Here is an 18,826-nt window from a genome sequence, read left to right as displayed (position 1 = left end):
CGTCCCCTTCTGGTCCACTTATTTATTTCTTTGAATCACTGTGAATTCATAAATTCTTAAAAATAAATTCATATTTTACTCAATGGGTTATACTTCTTCGTTATTATTTATTGGGATGTCCATGCTGTCCACGGCTGGCCAGTGGGCACCCCTTCTCACTGGTTCCTGTGTCCTTTGGACATGGCCCCACGTGCCTTGGAGCGTTTCCTTATTTTCGATCACAAGATTCCCAGAGTGCGTCTCAGTACTTTCCCTACCCTGGCCCTGGACTCAGTCATGTGTCCGAGGGCAAGAAGCCCTGTTCCTTTTAGTGGATGATGGAATTTAGAGACCAAGCAAGGTCTGGGCCCGGGTGTGCTCACTGCAACCAGGGTGTCACTCACAGCATCCACGCCCTCTTGATGGAGAGAACTGGGAAACGGATGTGTGTATGTATAAACATATGTCGAGGGGCGCCTGGGTGGCTCAGCTGAGAGAGGGCTCAGCTGAGTCTCAGGAATGGGTCCCTCATCGGGCTCCCCGCTCAGCGAGGAGTCTGCTTCTCCTTCTGACCCTCCCCCCTCTCATGCTCTCTCTCTCACTCTCTCAAATAAATAAATAAATAAATAAATAAATAAATAAATAAAATCTTTAAAAAATATATGTTGTTAAAAAAAAACAAATTCAAGGAAATGTGAAGATCTCAGTGGCTTTAATATTAAATGATTCATGAATCAGGAAGCATCCCCATCTAGCAAGTAGAGGGGAGCCCCAAAGTGCTGCAGAAAAGGAAAGCTTTTTATTTATTTTTATTTATTTTTTTTGAAGATTTATTTATTTGACAGAGAGAGATAGCAAGAGAAGGAACACAAGCAGGGGGAGTGGGAGAGGGAGAAGCAGGCTTCCCACAGCGCAGGGAGCCCAATGTGGGGCTTGATCCCAGGACCCCAGGATCATGACCTGAGCCTAAGGCAGACGCTTAACGACTGAGCCACCCAGGCGCCCCTAGGAAAGGTTTTTAAAGGCAGGACTTACAACTAACCTACGACTAACTTCCTGAGCACCTGCTTCTCCTGTGCACCGCCCCCCCCCCCCCCCCCGACCCCTTTTCCCGTGCTTTCCCCTTTAAAACCCTCCGCCTTCCCTTGGGCGGAAAAAATGGTCTTTAAGACATTAGTCCACCGGCTTCCCAGGTTGCCGGCTTCCTGCTTAAAGCCTTTCCTTTCCCACCATCATTTGTCTCTGGGATATTGATTTTCCAGCAGCGAGCAGCTTCCCACCCGGTTCTCTGTCCCGTAACAATATTATAGAGATACTGATTTAAATATCATGGCCAATGAGACTTTTTGGTGACATTCCCTGAAATTCTCTACCTGTGTATTTACTTATTTTTTAAGTACCGTCTACACCCAAAGTGGAAAAGACCGAGAGTTGCATGCTCTGCCCATGGAGCCAGCCAGGAGCCCCCTCCACCTGACATTTTTAGAAGAGCTTAAAATCAGTTAGAAAGCGCCCCCCTCTCCGCCCCGCCACGCTGAAATTGCTAATTTTCCAGAAGCCCCATGCAGTGTGATAGGCCACGGGGGGTGGGGAGTGGGTGCGGAAGGACCCCTTTTCATTACCGCAGGCTCTTCCAAGAGACTGAAAGAGGGCGGGACCCCCAGTTTGGGGGCAGGAAAAAAAAAGCCTTTGAAATGCTGATGAACTTAACACTTAAACGCAAGACCTCTGGTTGGCACTGAGCGGGTTGCTCAGAAACAGAAGGTGTGGGGGTTGCGTCCCGGATTTGGGGGTTGCGTCCGGATTTGGGGGTTGCGTCCGGAACGTGCAGCTTGTAGGAGAGGCGAGGGAGGCGAGCAGGGCACGGGGCCCGCTGAGCAGGGACGCGGCGCAGCCGAGCCCCAGCCCGCTGCCCCGCGGAGGGGGCCCCCCGCAGCTGGGCCGGCCCCCGGGGTGGTTCCCGAACCCGGGTGGCAGGTCGGGTCTCGGCACCCCCACAGCGACCAGGCATTGAACGCGGGCGGCGCGGCGTGGGGGAGTAGGGAGCAGCGCAGCCCCCGGGGCCCAGCCGAGTCCCTGGGAGCATCCCTCGGCCCCCCGCCGGCCGCACTGGGGGCGCGCCACAGCGCCGCCTGGAGTCCGCACCTTGCACCACTCGGGTCCTCTTTGTACAGTAACTGTAAGTCCGATTGCCCTCACCGTCAGCTAGCGCGTCAGCTTACCTGGAGGGGCCGCCCAGACCCATTTCCCGGGAGGGGGGCGAGCCCCTGGTCACCCAGCACTAGCAAAGCATGGTGGCCGCCCCTCTCCCCTCGCCACCAACATTGTACCAAGAGGCGCACCAAGGGGTCAGCGGGGTGGCATGCATTCTCGCGCGCGCGCGCGGCACCTCCCCCTCCTCCTTTGGTGGTCAGGTCAGGGTCAACCCCTCCTGCCAGGTCTCTGGACACAAGGAGCTCCAGGGCCCGGGAGGCAGCTGTAAGCGTCAAGCCTAACAGGACCCCTGCGGCGTCTTCCGGTGGCTCTGTTGTCCCTTCCGGAGCCAGCGTCCCCGGACGCACACAGCCTGAAGTTGCAGGAGGGAAAGCACAAGCTCTCCCGGGGGGCTCGGGAGTGACGGCGTGCAAGGTCACTGCCTCCGCTGCCGGTTCCCCCTCCATGGCCCCGTCACCGGTCTGGGGTGCATGCCCCTTCCTAGAGGATGGCACCCTCTCCTTGCAAGGTCTTATCACTGAGCTGGCCCCTGGCCTGTCATGCTCTCCTGCGCAGCAGCCCCTGGGTGTCCGGAGGGGACGGCACATTGGATCCTGTGCCGTGCTCCCCGAGGCGGCTTTGCTGTGCAGAGACACTCCGGCCAAGGGGACAAAGGACGGACTCTGTAGTGGCAGGTCAACCACTCTGGACCCTCACCGGCAGGACAGCCAGAGCCACACCTGGACTCTGCATCCATTCCGGGGCGTGTGAATGGCTGCTGCCAAGGACCCCAAAGACAAAGACTGAGGAACCGGCATGGGTCAGGGGAGACGAAGGAGGCTGGACAGCTCAAATGCAGGATGATCCTGGATGGGCTCCCAGACCAGAAAAAGGGGCATTACAAGACAGCTCTGGACGTCTGAATAAGTGACAGTCTTTGGTTTAATGTTAAGTTCCTATTTTTAATTTAATCTTTTTTAAGTAGGCTCCACACCCAGCGTGGAGCCCAGTGCGGGGCTTGAACTCACATCCCTGAGATCAAGACCTGAGCTGAGATCAGGAGTCAGATGCTTAACTGACTGAGCCAGCCAGGCGACCCTAATTTCCTATTTTTAATAATTATACTGTTAGGGCGCCTGGGTGGCTCAGTTGGTTAAGCATCTGCCTTCGGCTCAGGTCATGATCCCAGGGTCTTGGGATCGAGTCCCGTATCGGGCTCCCTGCTCAGTGGAGAGCCTGCTTCTCCCTCTCCCTCTGCCTCCGTGCTCTCTCTCTCTTTCAAATAAATAAATAAAATCTTTCAAAAAATAATTATACTGTTGCTATAAAGGATGGGGAAGCTGGGGGAACCATATCTAAATATTGTGAAAGACAACTTTGCTGAGGTATAAATTTACATACCATAAAATTCACCCACCTTAAATGTCCAATTCAACGACTTTTAGTAAATTTGCCCAGCCGTGCGAAGCATCCGCATGATGTGGTGTTAGAGTGATTTCATGGCCCCAGCAAGCCCCAGCCCCAGGCCACCTGGAACTGTTTTCCGTCTTTATTGGTTTGCCTTTTCTGGATATTTCACATAAAGGGATTCATTCATTCCTGTGACACGTGGTCTTTTGTGTCTATCACAACTTAGCACGTTTTTGAGATCTTCGTCCTCTTTTCACAACCTTTTTTTGGTACATCTGAAGTTCTAAGTTCTAACTAAACCAAGAGTCAGAAAAGAAAAAAAGAAAGAAAAAAAAAAAAGATGAATCACCACCCTTTCCCAGCGTGGGAGGGACGAATGTAGTACCAAGGGGCTAGTGGGTCTCGAGGCTTGGGCTGAATCAGGTCTCTGTCGCTGGTGGGGTGGACCCTGACGGAGCTCGAGCTCCTGGGTGCATCAGAGCCCTGCTGCGGGGATCCCGCAGAGATGCCCCCACCCCCCATAGCTAGTCCTTTCATAAGCCCCCTTTTCCAGCACAGGGAAGGGGGGCTGCGGTGGCAGAGGCTGACTGATGTCCCCTGTGGTTGTGGTTTTAGACTTGGCTGAGTTTGCAACTGCCAGGGGTGATCTGCCTTTTTTGAAGACCAGACTAGTGGATTAAATGGGCATATGTGAGGGAGACTGCCCCCCACCCCCACCCCGAGCATCCTATAAGGCTTTTCAGGTGGCACTGATCTCCGCCTTTCCCTCTGGAATGCAGCATTGCTTTTTTTTTCCTGTCAGAGAGAGAGAGAGAGAGAGAGAGAGAGGCACAAGCAGGGAGAATGGCAGGCCGAGGGAGAAGCAGGCTCCCCGCTGAGCAGGGAGCCCTAGGCGGGGCTCGATCCCGGGACCCTGAGATCATGACCCGAGCCGAAGGCAGACACTTCACCGACTGAGCCACCCAAGTGCCCTGCAACATCGCTTTTCATGGACTCTCTTGGCTCGGAGGGGCGGTCTCGGAGGCTTCCACTTGGCCAGTGGGAGGTTTCGACCATAAGCAGGGGCGTCCACTCTGATTAAAGATCAGGGCCAGGGAAATGACCAGGCCAGGCTGTGGACCCGGCTGTCCCACTGTGAGCTGGGCCTGGGTGGGACTCCCTTTGCTGTGTATCCACTGTTGCTCCCCTAACCTGAGTCAGGAGGACACTTGACATCCTCAGGGTCAAGGTCAGCTCGGACCGTGTGTCCAAGTGCAGTCCTAAAGCAATCAGGTATTCTTCTTCCCTGGGTTATGTATGCTCTGAGTAAATGGTGGTAGGCCCCTCTGAGGAGGCCCCTCTGGGAAGGACGCATCGATGGGGGAGAGGCCTCCCTCATGGGGTCCCCTGTCTCCTTTGCTCAAGGGGCTCAGAGTCTGAGAACCGCCTCCTGTCTGGAACCTGGGTAATGTTTCGTGGCTTTGTCTTGGGGCAGCCATCCAATCAACGATCCACTGTTGAGTCCTCCTGCTTCTAGAAAGGAAGCCAACCCCCTGTCAGATGCCCGGCTATGTGCCCCCCGGCCACACCGTGGCCCACTAACGGCTTGCAGCTCTCTGTGGGCCTGGTCCTTCCACCTGGCCTCTGAAAGGCCCACACTCCCACCTGGCCCATGGCTATCGGGGGGCCCGGTTCTGTCACGCCTTCTACTGTCAGCATGGGCCTCCAAGGAATGGCCACCCGGCTTCTCGATGAGGTGTCCCTCAGGGTGCCCTCTTTCTGGTAAATGGATGTCCTCGGGGTCCCTTTGTGGGACATATTTGGCTGCTGGGCCTATTTGGCTATCACAAATACAGAGGTACATGCACTCTAGTGTGCAGAATTTAAGCAAAGTCTCTTTTACCGCACAAGCAAATATCAAAAAGAAATGGCGTGGGGGAGGCAGATATAACTAATAGATGGGATTTTGGTTTCTTTAAAATTTTTTTTACTACTCAGGGTCCAGGCCCCCCTTGATTCTCCATCACCGAGAGTACCATGACACAGTGATGGCGTATCTGAGGCTCTTGACCTTGAAGACGACAGTATGTGGTTGGGCTCTGCCCCCCACAGGGGGGGAAGCAGCTGGGAACTTAAGAAAATACGGAACCCCTCTGAAACCTTGGCATTCAAGCTGAGAGACGGTGATGGTGTGTCAGGAGGGAGAGAGCTGAAGGTAGTTCAGAAGCTCTCACCTTGGCTGAGGCCAATGGAGCGCCATCCTCCATGACTTGAGTATAGAATTCCAGCTTTTCCTTCTGCGGTTCTGAAAAGTTCTGCTTTCCAGGGACAGGGACAAATGGGAGGCTTCTGCACAGACCGCGTGTGACGAGCTACCTTGGCTTCCGGCCCTTCCTGCCCACCGCTGGCTGGGCCCTGTGGCCTGGAGCAGGGAACACGCTGGCCCGCCCTCTCCCGGCCCCGGGGCTCCGGCTCTGTTGGTTGTCCTTACGTTTCTGCGGCAGACAGCATGTCCTTCCCCCGGCGCAGGCCACCCCCCTCAGAGACTGCATTCCAGGACACAGATAGGAAGGCGGAGGAGTGAGTTCTGTCCTCGCCCTGCTGGTTTCTGATGTGGGAAACAAAGGCAGAAGAAAAATTTTTAAATTTCCGTACTACCTAGAGCCCACTGACAAGTCCTTGAAACGGGCAGAGTGACATTCCTCTAGGGACTCGACTGCCTTGATGTTAATACTTCACTAAGGGCAAAAGGCAACCTTAGGGGCCCCTGGGTGGCTCAGTCGTTAAGCATCTGCCTTCGGCTCAGGTCATGATCCCAGAGTCCTGGGATCGAGTCCCACATCGGGCTCCCTGCTGGGAGGGAAGCCTGTTTCTCCCTCTCCCACTCCCCCTGCTTGTGTTCCTGCTCTCGCTGTCAAATAAATAAAATCTTTAAAAAAAAAAAAAAAAAAAGGCAACCTTAGCCTGAGCCGCACCAGGATCCTCTAAGTCTACTTTAACATGTAAAAATTCCTTTGGAGGGGCACCTGGGTGGCTCAGTCGTTAAGCGTCTGCCTTCGGCTCAGGTCGTGATCCCAGGGTCCTGGGATAGAGCCCTGCATCGGGCTCCCTGCTCAGCGGGAAGCCTGCTTCTCCCTCTCCCGCTCCCCCTGCTTGTGCTGGCTCTCTCCCTGTCTCCCTCTGTCATATAAATAAATAAAATCTTTTAAGAAAAAAAGAATTCCTTTGGAAACTTCCTTTATCCCTAAACCCCCCAAGATACGTGTTGGCAAACATCCCTGAAGCATACGGCCCACCGATATACATCCAAAGGGTCTTGTGATCAGGTTTTATTAGATGGTAATAAATGACCTTTTCCCAACAATAGCTAGCCCCCTCAGGGTCCTGGAAACCTTGCTTCTAAAATTCCTTAGAGACTTTCGCTATCCCTGACCCCGACCCAACTGGAAAGTATTTAACATCCCAACTTGAGAAAGTATTTAACGGGCTGCCCCTCATGACCCCAGTGCAGCTTTCTGCCCACGGGTCCGTCCCCCTGCTTTAATAAAATCACCTTTGTGCACCAAAAACGTCTCAGGACTTCTTTCTTGGCTGTCGGCCTCGAACCCTAACATCTTTCCCACATCAGTTTCCACTTTGGGTGAGGGTCCAAAGACGATCTTTCCCACCTTCACGAAAAGGTCTGTAGGCCCGGGCTAGCAGCTGCCGCCCAGCTTAGAGCAGCCATCCCGCGGGCCGGCACAGCCAAGAGGGGAGAGGCGCAGGTGCATTTGCTAGCGTGAAGACAAGGAAGGGTGGGTGTGCTGGAGCACATGTTCCTACAGAAAAAAAGGAGGGGACACTAAGTAGGCCCTGGGGCTGCTCGGAGGGTAAGCCTCAGGGCTCAAGTAAAACGTCTCAACTGCTAAGGACCTAAAGTATCCCTGAGTTACCTCCCGTTAGACACAAGGACTGGGCGGGCCCCAGAGAGCGGAGAGGGTGGTGGCCCTGAGGCCCACCCTCCTACCCGTCGTCGTCATCGGGTAACAGATTGTCCCCTGAGGTAAGCCAGACCAAACGTCCCCCCTCCCTCCACCGTGCAGTGGGCGAGCAGGTGCATCAGGGATGGACACCACCCCCCCAGGAGTCCCGCGCCGGTCCCCCGCCCTCCCTGCAGCCGCGTGAGCTCCAACACACAGGCGGTTTCCATACTAGCAAAATACTTTTATTATTTTATAATGATAAAAGAAGGAGAGTAAAGATTTCTTTTTGGTGTATACCAGAGTTAAGGGCGGTAGAAGAATAAGGGGATTAATGGGATTTTTATGCACTTTGATGACAATAAAAAGTTAACAATACCAACCGTTTGCCATAAAACTTATCATAGCTCCCCCAAAACACATATATAAAGGATCATAGTTTTAAAATCTATAAAAGTAAAAAATATACAGTCAGAAACTCTAACGCTTATTTCCTCTTTAATATAAAATTGTAAACATTTATTTACACAAAGCAAATGTGTATAACAAAGTCCGAGCACCCTTCTTTTGAGTCATGGCTCCTGGAAGAGGGGATCTGCACTGAAGCGGAGGCATCTCCTCCCGACTCCCCAAAAACCAGATTCATAAATAAAGCCACGGGCAGCTCCCTGGGGGGACCCCAAGCATCACATTTTATTGCTTCAACACTGCAGCGAAGAAGCCTGTCTGTCCAGCGGCCCGAGGACTAAGGCAGGGGCGGCCCTCCCCAGGAGGGGACAGAGGTGAGCAGCCAGAGGGAGACCGGGAAAGGAACAGGACCCATCACCAGCCTTCAGCCCGCTATTTTTGGTAGAAAACCCGCTGAAGTCACCCTCTTCCCCTTCAGATGGGGGAACTCGCACAGAGGGTGGAGTCTTCACTGGCTTTATGATTCATTCCCTTCTTTGAAAGCTAAATTCAGCATCTGGGGAGGGCAGGGAGGGCGTTTAAAGGGGAAATGGCCCAGACACCACTCAAGGTGGCAAATGGCTATTAGAGAAGAGGATCTGAGGGTCCAAGTACCCCCATGAAAGGCACTGCTGGTGCAGAATAATAACTCCTGTGCACAACCCTTGTCCCCTCAAAAGCCACTTAGGCTGCCCACGTGGATATCTTCCCTGGCTCAACTCTTTACACAGGACACTCCTTGAACCATCCACTTTGAGACTCCAGGGAAATAAAAACAGGGTTTCGGTTTCTCCCGAGACCACTCTGCATGGAAGCCACTCTTCTCAGTGTCCTATCTGCTCTCCGACACTGTTTAAAAGGGTCTCAACCCTGCACTTACCATTTTGCTTTCGTTCTAACCCAACTGCTCTCTCCATCTGTTTTGTCCAGAAACAGCCGACAGGTAACCCTCTGTTTTGTGGACTCTTAGCTTAGTCAAGTCCATAGACCTTCAGAGAGAAATCCACTCAGATCTCGAGAAGGATTTATTAGTGTTATAAAGCCATTCTCTTTAAAAAGTGCAAGTCATCTGACATGGGAGAGTGGCAGAAGTGGTAAAACCAAGTGGGATTCTCTTCTTCGCCTGCCCCCCCCCCACAGCGCTCCCCGCTTTCCCGCCTTCCCCCACACCTCTGCTTTCTGGGGAGGAGACGCCTTCCCGCCTACAACGCTGGGACTCCCCAGGGAATTCTAGTGACTCTTTCCCCACCAATCTAGTACACTGTCGCCTTCAAGTTTTCCATTTGGCCCGGAGAGACAAAGAAGGGGAGGCAGGAAGGTCACAGAAACTGGAGATGGGGTGAAGACCTCTGTGCACAGCTCAGCTGGGATCACCTTCCTGACACATTAAATCCCAGTTTTCAGAGAAAACTGCAGAAGGTGGGGAGTGACAACGACGAGAGGGGACACAGGCATCCCGAACTTTCCATTTCAGCACATAGCCCGGGGGCTGCCTGGGGGCGGGGGGGGGGCACAGCACTGTGGGAGGGGGAGGCAGAGGCCGCATCTGTGTCCCCAGCTCTGCTAACTCACGCATCCTGTTCCTTTTTGGCACATGCGGTCTCAGGCTGCGCTGACGGAAACGAGTTCCCAGGGACCCTCCCTTTCCCCGAAAGCGGACAAAGAGCAGGAATAAGAAAGGCTCTCGACCACAAGGAAACCCTCGGTTCCCAATGCCACGCAATTGGTTTAAACCACCACCTATCCTAATGGGTCTTCAAATCTTTAAAAAAAAATTTTAATCTTTTCTATGCTACAAATTGCAAATAGTTCTGCTATATGAAGTTGCAATGAAACCTGTCCCCAGCATGGGGGCAAGTGGAGAAATCTTGGATTAAGTCAACACGACGGCACAGATTTTTGTAAGCCTGACATCGTGGGGTTTCACTATTCTTACTGTTGGGTTTTTTGGTCTTTTGGATTGAAAACCACCTGTAGAACCCTGTCCTGCTGTCCCGACACCGGGCAACGGATACCAGCAGAGGGGCTGGGGCCAGCCCGACTGACCGCAACTGCTGGCTGGAGCCAGGGGGGCCCCGCAGACCCTGGCCGGGGCCCGCCTCAGCCCTGGGGCTCTAGCCCCCCACCCCTACCCCGTCCGGTTCCCCGGGCCACGGGCTTTTGGTCCCAAGTAGTTGCTCTTTCTTGAATCTGAGAACAAAAATACAGGCTGTCTGAGCACTGAGAACACTGCAAACCCTCCAGTTACTGAGGCCCTAAGAGGTCGTCCAAATCATTCATCCACTCTTCCGAAGTCCTGTTCTTCAGCAGGGAGTCGATCAGGTCGGCATCTCCGGCCATGCTGGCCAGCCCGCTGCCACCCGGCTGCCCGCTGTAGGCGAAGGGGAGCTCCTGGCCCGCAGTCCGCACGGGGTAGGCCTGAGCGCAGTGCAGTCCTGCCCGGCCCGCCATCGGCGGTGCCGGGCTCTGGCTGAAGGCCCCCAGCTCAGGCCCGCCGGGGCTCAGGCCCGGCAAGCCCGGCTGTGGGGCTCCCTGGGGAGGTGCTGGGGCGGGGGCACTGGTCCTCTGCTGCGCGCTCACCGGGGGCAGCATGGACCCCGCCGCAGCTGCCGAGCTCATGGGGGCCATGGGCCTGCTGGGCATCGCCTGGGAGAACTGAGGGCTGGACATTTTCAGGTGGGCCTGCTGCATGTGGAAACTGGAGGCTGCCGTGAAGGGGCTCACGGTGCTGCTCCCTGGGGTCTGGCCGCTCAAGTTCGGCAGGCCCTGATGTGGCCACGAGGGGTTCTGGCCTCCCATAGCGGCTGACACTCTCGGGACCTGTGGCTTGGTTAAGCCAGAGTTCAGGGTCCCCTTATTGTGCTGCTGGGAGAGGCCGGAGCTCCCCAGAGAGTTCTGCCCATAGGCCGCGGAGACCGAGGTGTTCTGGCCCACGCTGGTCTGCCGTGCGATGTGGGCGTGTCCGTTGGTGGCCTGTGGCGGGGGCTGGGCGACGATCTGGGTGATGCTGGAGGCCATGCCGTAGAGACCACCCTGCGGCAGGCTTTGGGAGCCAGTGAACTGGGCCACACCCCGGTCCTGCTGGCCTGAGTTTGAGGGGAGCGAGGAAACCGAAGTGTGCCCGGGGCCCATCGGCATCAGACTCCCGGCCTGAGGGAACCCTCGAGGACAGCTGGAGTTAGATGGCCCCAAGCTGTTCATGCCAGGCACAGCAGCAGAGGACCCTAGAAGACAGAGAGGAGCCAGGCAATCAAGCTGGCATTTCTTGGCACACCGCCGCGGGGGGCTCTACGACCCCAGCTGCAGGTGCTACACTCTGGCGTGAAAGGCCAAACCAGAACACCGGGTATCCTGAGGTCAGTGGAGCCTCGAAGAAGACAGCCCTGGGGGCCGAAGGGGAGCAGGTTTCCTGCAGGGTGGAACGGAGGCCAGTCTGGAGCAGTGAGGAATTTAAGACCTGCTCAGAGGAAGGGGCCAACCCCAGGGTGGGGGAAGCCAGGAGACTCGATGACTCCCCCCGTCAAAGTCCCACCCCGGTTCTGCTATGTGGGAGCCCCCTGCCGGCACAGGGAGGAGGGGAATGGATCCAGCCCAGGGTCTGCCTCGGGGAGGTAAGGGCTCCGTGCAGTGTGACCAGGTGATGACGACAGGTGGCAGGGCAGGGGACCAGAGGCTCAGTGCCTGGGAAAATCTGCAGAGGGCTTCAGAGAAACGGTGACAAAGACACTGGGTTTTAAAAGGATCGAATTTCAGTGATTTAACAGTTTGGAGAAACGGAGTATTCTAGATGGAGAAGAGAGCATGGAAGGGCATGGAGTTACGAGAGGCCGGCTGTGTGGGGAGCTCCGTGGCTGGGGTATTGGGAGGATGTCCCCACCGGCTGGAGATGCAGCTGGACAGAGAGCCGTGGCCAGACTCAGGGGAGCTGGGGCTGCCACGTCAAGGGCGAGGTTGCAGAGCCAAAGGGGGAGGGGATTGCAACAGTGGTTCCAGGGCTGGGCGGGGGCTGCTCAAATCACTCAGGTGAGGGGTGCACGAGCTGTTGGCACCGTGGGGGTGAGAGAGGAAGGGTGTGAGGTCCTGTTTATTCCTGGAGGGATGGCCTGAGCCAGGGCAGCGAGGTTCCTGTGCACATCTGAGACCTCAGAGTGCTTCCCACCCGTGACACCAAAGTGAGACAAAAGGAAGAAAGAGAAGCAGCAAAAGGCCACACAAACTACCCCAATTCTCTCCTTATCTGGAAAATAAGAGGGTTGCTTTTTGAAGGCATGCAATGGCAGAAACAAAGAACTTTCTTAAGAATTACAGAAGCGGGGCGCCTGGGTGGCTCAGTTGGTTAAGCGACTGCCTTCGGCTCAGGTCATGATCCTGGAGTCCCGGGATCGAGTCCCGCATCGGGCTCCCTGCTCGGCGGGGAGCCTGCTTCTCCCTCTGACCCTCCCCCCTCTCATGTGCTCTCTGTCTCAAATAAAAAAAAAAAAAAAAAAAGAATTACAGAAGCCATTTCCTATTGATAAGCTATCCTCCGGCCAGGAAGGACTTTGCTTCAAAAGATGGCACCACCAGAGCGCTCACCAAAGTGGCCTGCCCCCACGACCCTGTTCCCCCGGCCTGCAGGGGACCTAGAAAGCCGCGCTCCGTGGGCGACTAGACTTTCACAAGCAAGTCCATCTAGTTAGCCCCTAGCAGGAAGCCAGGCCGACGCAAGAGCCACCCGCTCTGCCCTGTGCCCACCTCCCCGGGCCCTCACCTGCGAACTGCCCGACCTGCTGGGGGAAGGTGCTCTGGGCTGGGTCTTGGTACTGGGGAGGTGGGCGCGTCAGGTGGCGCTGGAACTGCTGCTTTTCCTAGAAAACACCAAGAAGGAAAGACCAAAACAACAAGACCCAAACAAAACAAAAACAAGTGTTAGAACAGACAGAAGCACACCCTACGTCTGTTACTCACGGATGCGTTCCCGCAGACATAATGCTCGTGGTTCCATTTGGGGGATTTTTAATAAACTGTGTGAAACAGAAGGATGGGGCAGATCTAAGGAGCAATGATTAAAAAAAAAACCCACAAAAAACGGTGGTGTATTGGTTTAAAAAAACGATGAGGGGAGCGCCTGGGGGGCGCAGTGGGTTGAGCGTCCCACTCTTGGTTTCGGCTCAGGTCCTGGTCTCAAGACCATGAGATGGAGCCCTGCACTGGGCTCCGAGCTGGGCGTGGAGCCTGCTTACGATTCTCTCTCCCTGTGCCCCTCGCCCAATGTTGGGAGGGCAGATCGGGGAAATGCTCATCAAAGCCACAATGACATCCCCTTCACACCCGCTAGGATGGCTAGAGCCAACAAGCCAAGTACGGGCAGGCTGTGGAGAGCCTGGCGCCCTCACACGGTGGTGGCAAAGTAAAATGGGGCAGCCGCTTGGGAGCCCAGTCTGGCAGCTCCTCACAGGGCCCCACGTAAGAGCTGCCACGTGACCCAGCAATTCCGCCCCCGGGTATGCACTCAACAGAGCCGAAAACCTGCGACCGTAGTAAGAAGGGGGCACAACCCAAACGTCATCAACCGGTGAATGGATAAACCAAACGGCGCGTATCCACATGCGCGAGTACCGCTCAGCCACAAGAAGGAGGGAAGCGTGCGCTACAACGTGGCCGGCAACTTTTAACGGTCATGTGGTTTTTTAGGGGCTGAAAACGGATGAAATCGACTGTGGTGACTGTGGTGATGGTTACACTACTGTGTGGATACGGTAAAAACCACTGAATTGTACACTTCAAATGGATGGGCTGGAGGTCATGGGACTCGAGTCCCAATAAAGCTGTTATTTGTAAAAATGGCAGAACGGGGGCAGGGATGTGGGCCTTCAAGTCCTCCTCAAGCACCTTTGTCTTCTGGGTGGCTGGTTCTTCTCTTACAACTTTTAAAGCTGGAATTTGAAATCCCGAGCATCGCTGTCACCTTGCCGCCCACGCACCGCACCTGGGGACCAGGCGGGTGAACTGCAGGATGTGGAGGGGGCTTGGCGGGCCTGATTCCAGAACTCGAGGGCCTCGGGGACATTTCCATTCCCCTGTGTCATATTCTGGCTTATCACAAACTACACTTACAACAACACTGGATCCCACAGTGAACCGGCAGACCAGGGAGTTCGGGGCTCTGGCAGTTGTGGACGTGGGGTATGGAAAAAAGACGCCCCTAACAAATACAGTTTTAGCCACAGATTTGCCTTCCTGAATCCCCGCCAAGTGACATGAAAGTGGCTTCGGACACAGGCCCCCGCTGAGAAAGGCCACACTCCTGGGAAGTGGTTTAAAAGGGCAGAGGAGGGGCGCCTGGGTGGCTCGGTCCGTGGAGGGGAGTCTGCTTTAGATTCTCTCCCTCTGCCCCTCCAGCTTGTGCTCTTTCTCTCTCTCAAATAAATAAATCTTTAAAAAAAATTTAAAATAAAAGGGCAAAGGACACGCAAACGCAGGCCCAGAGGCGGCGCGCGCGCGCAGTGGGGCTGAGAGCCGGGCAGTGCCGCGGGAGGCCGGAGGACGCGGGGGCGGCGGGGGCGGCGGGGGCGTCCTCCCCTCTCGTCTACCTGTTCTGCCAGAAGGTGCTGCTGCCTCTGTAAGAACTGCTGTTGCTGCAGATGCTTCTGCTGCTGCTCCCGCTGTTTCTGTTGGTCCAAAAGCAGGTGGTGCTGCTTCATGACGGCCGCCTGCTGCGGGCTGCTGAGATACGGGGCGCTGCTGCGCGTGCTGGCCGCCGAGGCGGCGGGCGGCTGGCTCCCCGCGGCGGCCACAGGGGCGCTGGGCGGGGGCTGCTCCTGGGCGCACAGAGGAGGGGGTCTCGGGTCAGGAGGAACACAGTGAAGTCTAGCAGGCCCGGTCGGCGCAGATTCTCCCCTGAAGCCTCTGCACCGCGCCCCCCCCAAGGCTGACCCCAGGGCACGGGACCCCAGGCCGCACACCCGAGAACCCAGGCACAGCAAGGGGCAGCGTCACCAGCTGCACGCGATCCCTGCTGCCTGCGGTTCCCACTGAAGCCCGAAGCCCGCACGTCCGCATGCCTGGCTTCCAGGCCGCTCGCTCTCCGGAATGCGTGCAGGCAAATGCGCCCCCGGAGGAGGAACGCCCTGAGGGGCTCTGACGGATGGAGACCCGAGGTTCCAAGAAGTTCCAAGCGTGCCAACCTCGGGTCCCCAGGCGTGCCCGAAACCGTACCACGTGTCCATCTGTGTAGGGCATTTTCCTGGGACCAGACTGCTGGGCTTTTGTCAGATACTCACGCTCACAAAATACGGAGCATCGATGAAAACTTAAATAAATATTCTCAATTAATAGGTGGGCTAAAAGCTCAGAGTCATTAGCCCGTCAGAGGCTCCACAGTATTATCTGGTCATGACTTACATTTTAAAAGGGGGAAAATTTAACTCGAAACAGGGACAAAGGTAAAAAGCAATGATCATTTAAATAAGCTTGACTTTTTGAGCTCCTTTCCAGTCTTTTAAGGTCTGTATATTTCATCCTTAGAAGAAAGAGTCTAACCTTCCAGCAGACAGACCCTGGGTGATTCCCTACTCCCCCCCCCCCCCCGCCCCCCAAGAAGCCTCTGGGCTCCAAGTGCTTTGTGAGGCGCTCTCAGGGACACTCCCAGTGGCTGTGGAGAGTTTCCCGGCTGGTACCAGTGGCCGCATCAACATTTCCACGTGTGCTCTCCTGCTGAGAGGCCTGACCTGGTTTGGGGCTATTAGAAATAACATGCAATGAATATCCCGCATATTACTTTCCTGTTTTTTTAGGGATTATTTCTTGCAGGGGTATAATGTGTCGATGCTTACGAACATTTTTATGGCTTAAGAAGAATATCTAACACCAAATTACTTCCCACCAGCACCGTGCCCATGTGCACACCCTCATCAGCAGAGGGGCACTGATTTCCCAATTATTATTATTACCAACACCAGGTTTTTAATTTTTAAAATTTTGCAAACACACAAGGGTACCTGCAAAGGTACTGGCCACAGGCTTATAGTCGTGAAGACCATGAGATGACAGGGCACACCAACATGAGGGCACGCCCCACGTTCCGCAACTGCTGCCACACCACTGTCAACAAGGATCAGGGATCTATGCATGCGGACACGGGGACAGTGTGGGACACACTGTGGAGGGAGAAAAGCACGTGTGCTCCCCTCTGTCTTGGAGGAAGTTGGGGGAACAAGCCCTTGCCATGAGAAGGTTGCTAGGGAAGAGACATCTCAGCACACATCTGAACATGAGCAGAAACGCAGTGATCGTGGTAAAACTGGCCCGTGACCATTCTCCGTGACTCTGCCGGCTGGAGCATCACGCCTACTTAGCCACGGAGTTTACAGGTGTCGGGGAATCAGCTCTCCCCTTACTAAATCTTAAGGTATTTTGCACACAGAGATCTGAAAGGTGTTGTTTTTTTTTTCAAAGGCAAGGCCTCTAAGGAGCACATTAAACGTGACCTTTACCTGCAGAATACAGCCACCCGTGACTGGCTTTACGCTGTACGGCAGGTGCGAGACACTCGATGCCTCTGCCTAGGTGTCAGCTGATGCCTCAAACGTATGGATACTTTAAACCAAGTTGCACCAGGGAATTTTACCCTATTTCTGTTTATTCAGAATTGACCCTGGTTTGCTTGACCGATTTTCTCTCTCCAGAGACTCAAAGGACGCCAGTTGCTGCTCCCTCCCTCTCTCCCTCCCTCCAACCACAGGGGTACACAGTGACAGAGAGGGAAGCCGGGAGCTCACCTGGCTGGGTGGAACCAGTGATCGGAAGGGCATGTTCCCTGGCTTTGGTTTCATCATAAACAAGGAGTTCTGCTCATTGCTCAGATGAGGCAGCTGCTGGGGAAGGTAAGCCATGAGGGCGGTCTTGCTCTGCCCGGACGCGGGGCCGCCTTGCCCGCAGTCGGCTTTGTAATGAGACAGGGGTTTGGTGTTGCCGTAGTCCAGCACCGAGCCCTGGTTAGGCACGGCACTCTGATTCAAGTTACTTGGCGGTGGGTGACTCAGCAGGTTCACGTGGCCGGCCTGGAGGTAGGGGCCTCCGGGCCGCGGGGAGCTCTTGTTCACTCCGGGCATCATGAGCAGTTTGGAGTTGGTGAAGTCTTGCTTGTAGCCAGGAGGGCTGGCAGGCTTCTCCAGGGGATAAGGGACGTTTAAGGGGCTGTGGGAGGGGCCCGTCTGCTGCCATGTGGACATCTGGCCTGGGACTGGCGCCTGGGTGGCCTGCTGCGGGTTCTGGAGCATCTGCTCACGCTTCTGCTTGGCGGCGATTTGTTGCAGCTGGTGGGCAGAGGACAGCTCCGTGGCCCCTCCCGGGCCCTGGCTGGGCAACACTACGCTGGAGAGGGCTCTTGGTGCATTCTGGGCCTGGGCTGATGCCGGCATCAGGTTGGGACTGGGATTGTCGGTCCCGGGCTGACCAGAGGCATGGAACAGAGGCTGAGCGCCCCCCAGGCTGGGCGAATCTGTGCTCACGGGGCCGGCTGAAGGCCCCATAAAGGTCTGTCCTGCAGACCCAGCCCTCACTTGTGGAGAGCCTAACTGCTCTTGTTCAAAGGCTGCTGGAGAGAATTCTGTCTTAATATTAATATCCTGTGCCAAGGGGGTCTGTGTGGCCGACCCAGAAGACTCTGGGTCCTTCTTTTCTTCAAAGTCCTCGTTAAACAGATCCTTCATGTCTTCATCGGGCACTGACCTGTTCAGCTCCTCAATGAGCTCCTTCCACTCCTGCTCGTTAAGGTTGAGGTCAGGCATGAGGTTGCTCTGGGATATGGAGCCCCCGGCCCCTGTGATCATGCATGGCAGGTCATCGACGGGCTCCTGCTTCAGCTCTTTATTCAGGCTCAGAGGAAAGGGCTCACCGGGGTTGCTTCCCCCGTTCAAGTGGAGGCTCGAGTCTGCCAGACATTTCTTACTGATGGAGTCCAACCCCAGGGAGTGCTTCCCGCTGGCCTGCAGTGCCTCGGCACCTGGCTTGTCAGGCTGCCCCAGGGGGGAGGCCGGTGGCAAGCCATTGGAAGCGATGGCTACCCCCAGAGGGGCCTCTCGCCGGGTCTTCTTGTGTCCAGGAAAGAGGTCTCCATAGCCGTTCTGCTGCTCACCATTCTGAGGGGAGGTGGTGCTCTCGAGGTTCCTCTTCACTGTATCGTGGAGATGCTGCAAAACACGGACAAGAGGGACTTCAGACACAGCGCCATGCAGGAGGCCCCTCCTAACAGTGAGGTCAGTCAGGGCCCACATCCCCGCAGCGCTCTCCTGCTGACTGTACCTGTCCAGCTTACACATCCCCCCCACTTCCCCTCTCCCAGGTCCTCCGGCGCTGCAGGAAAGCGAGCCCACGTCCATCAGTGCCTGGGTTCCTGACTTCTGCAGCCCTCTCTTCCTGCAGGACGCAAGCCCGATGCTGCCCACAGTCGTCTAGTCGGAGGGTGTGCCCAAGGATGGAACCAATGAGAAAGAACCAGAAGATACATATGCATTCTTGAGGGCGCCACCTAAGTCCTGGTTGTACAGGAGACCAGCGCCCCTGGACTTTTCACTTTGGGGAACCAAAAAATTCCTCGTGTTTAAGCTGATTTAACTCAGATTCCTTCCGCTTTCCGCAGGAGGAGCCCTGGCTGCTAGGGGCTCCTTCTCATGCCTTGGTGGGGGCGGCTCATGAGCACCAGGCTGCGCCGCCATTGTGTGGCTCAGGCCAGTTTTCCTGCCCTGTGCCTGGCCCCACCCCTTCTCTTAGGCAGGGCTGCTCCCATACGAGCCCACCCTCCTCCCTGCTGGCCCAAAGCAGCTTCCAGTCCCCTGCGCCCAGTCACCAGCCCCCACGAACCCCACCACTTCTTATGG

At 55.6% G+C, this 18,826-nt stretch overlaps 1 protein-coding gene across 1 annotated transcript in view; it reads right to left on the bottom strand.

Moving 5' to 3' along the window:
* Positions 1 to 9,567: 9,567 nt before the first annotated feature.
* Positions 9,568 to 18,826, bottom strand: part of MAML1 (mastermind like transcriptional coactivator 1) — a 37,180-nt gene continuing 27,921 nt past the window's right edge. Inside the window, exons 2-5 of the mRNA XM_045890490.3 lie at positions 16,727 to 18,139; positions 14,540 to 14,767; positions 12,718 to 12,814; positions 9,568 to 11,191 (exon numbers count right to left, since the gene is read on the bottom strand). Of these exons, the coding sequence (XP_045746446.1) occupies positions 10,212 to 11,191; positions 12,718 to 12,814; positions 14,540 to 14,767; positions 16,727 to 18,139 (2,718 nt within the window). The 3' untranslated portion in view covers positions 9,568 to 10,211. The remainder of the gene's footprint in view (positions 11,192 to 12,717; positions 12,815 to 14,539; positions 14,768 to 16,726; positions 18,140 to 18,826) is intronic.

Source organism: Mirounga angustirostris, unplaced genomic scaffold (assembly GCF_029215605.1).
Source record: "Mirounga angustirostris isolate CCGP_5_RB_7025 unplaced genomic scaffold, mMirAng1.0.hap1 SCAF_7, whole genome shotgun sequence".
In the NCBI taxonomy this organism is placed as follows: Eukaryota; Metazoa; Chordata; class Mammalia; order Carnivora; family Phocidae; genus Mirounga; species Mirounga angustirostris.
Note: the sequence above shows the minus strand (reverse complement) of the source record. Positions and strands in the feature narration are given on the sequence as shown.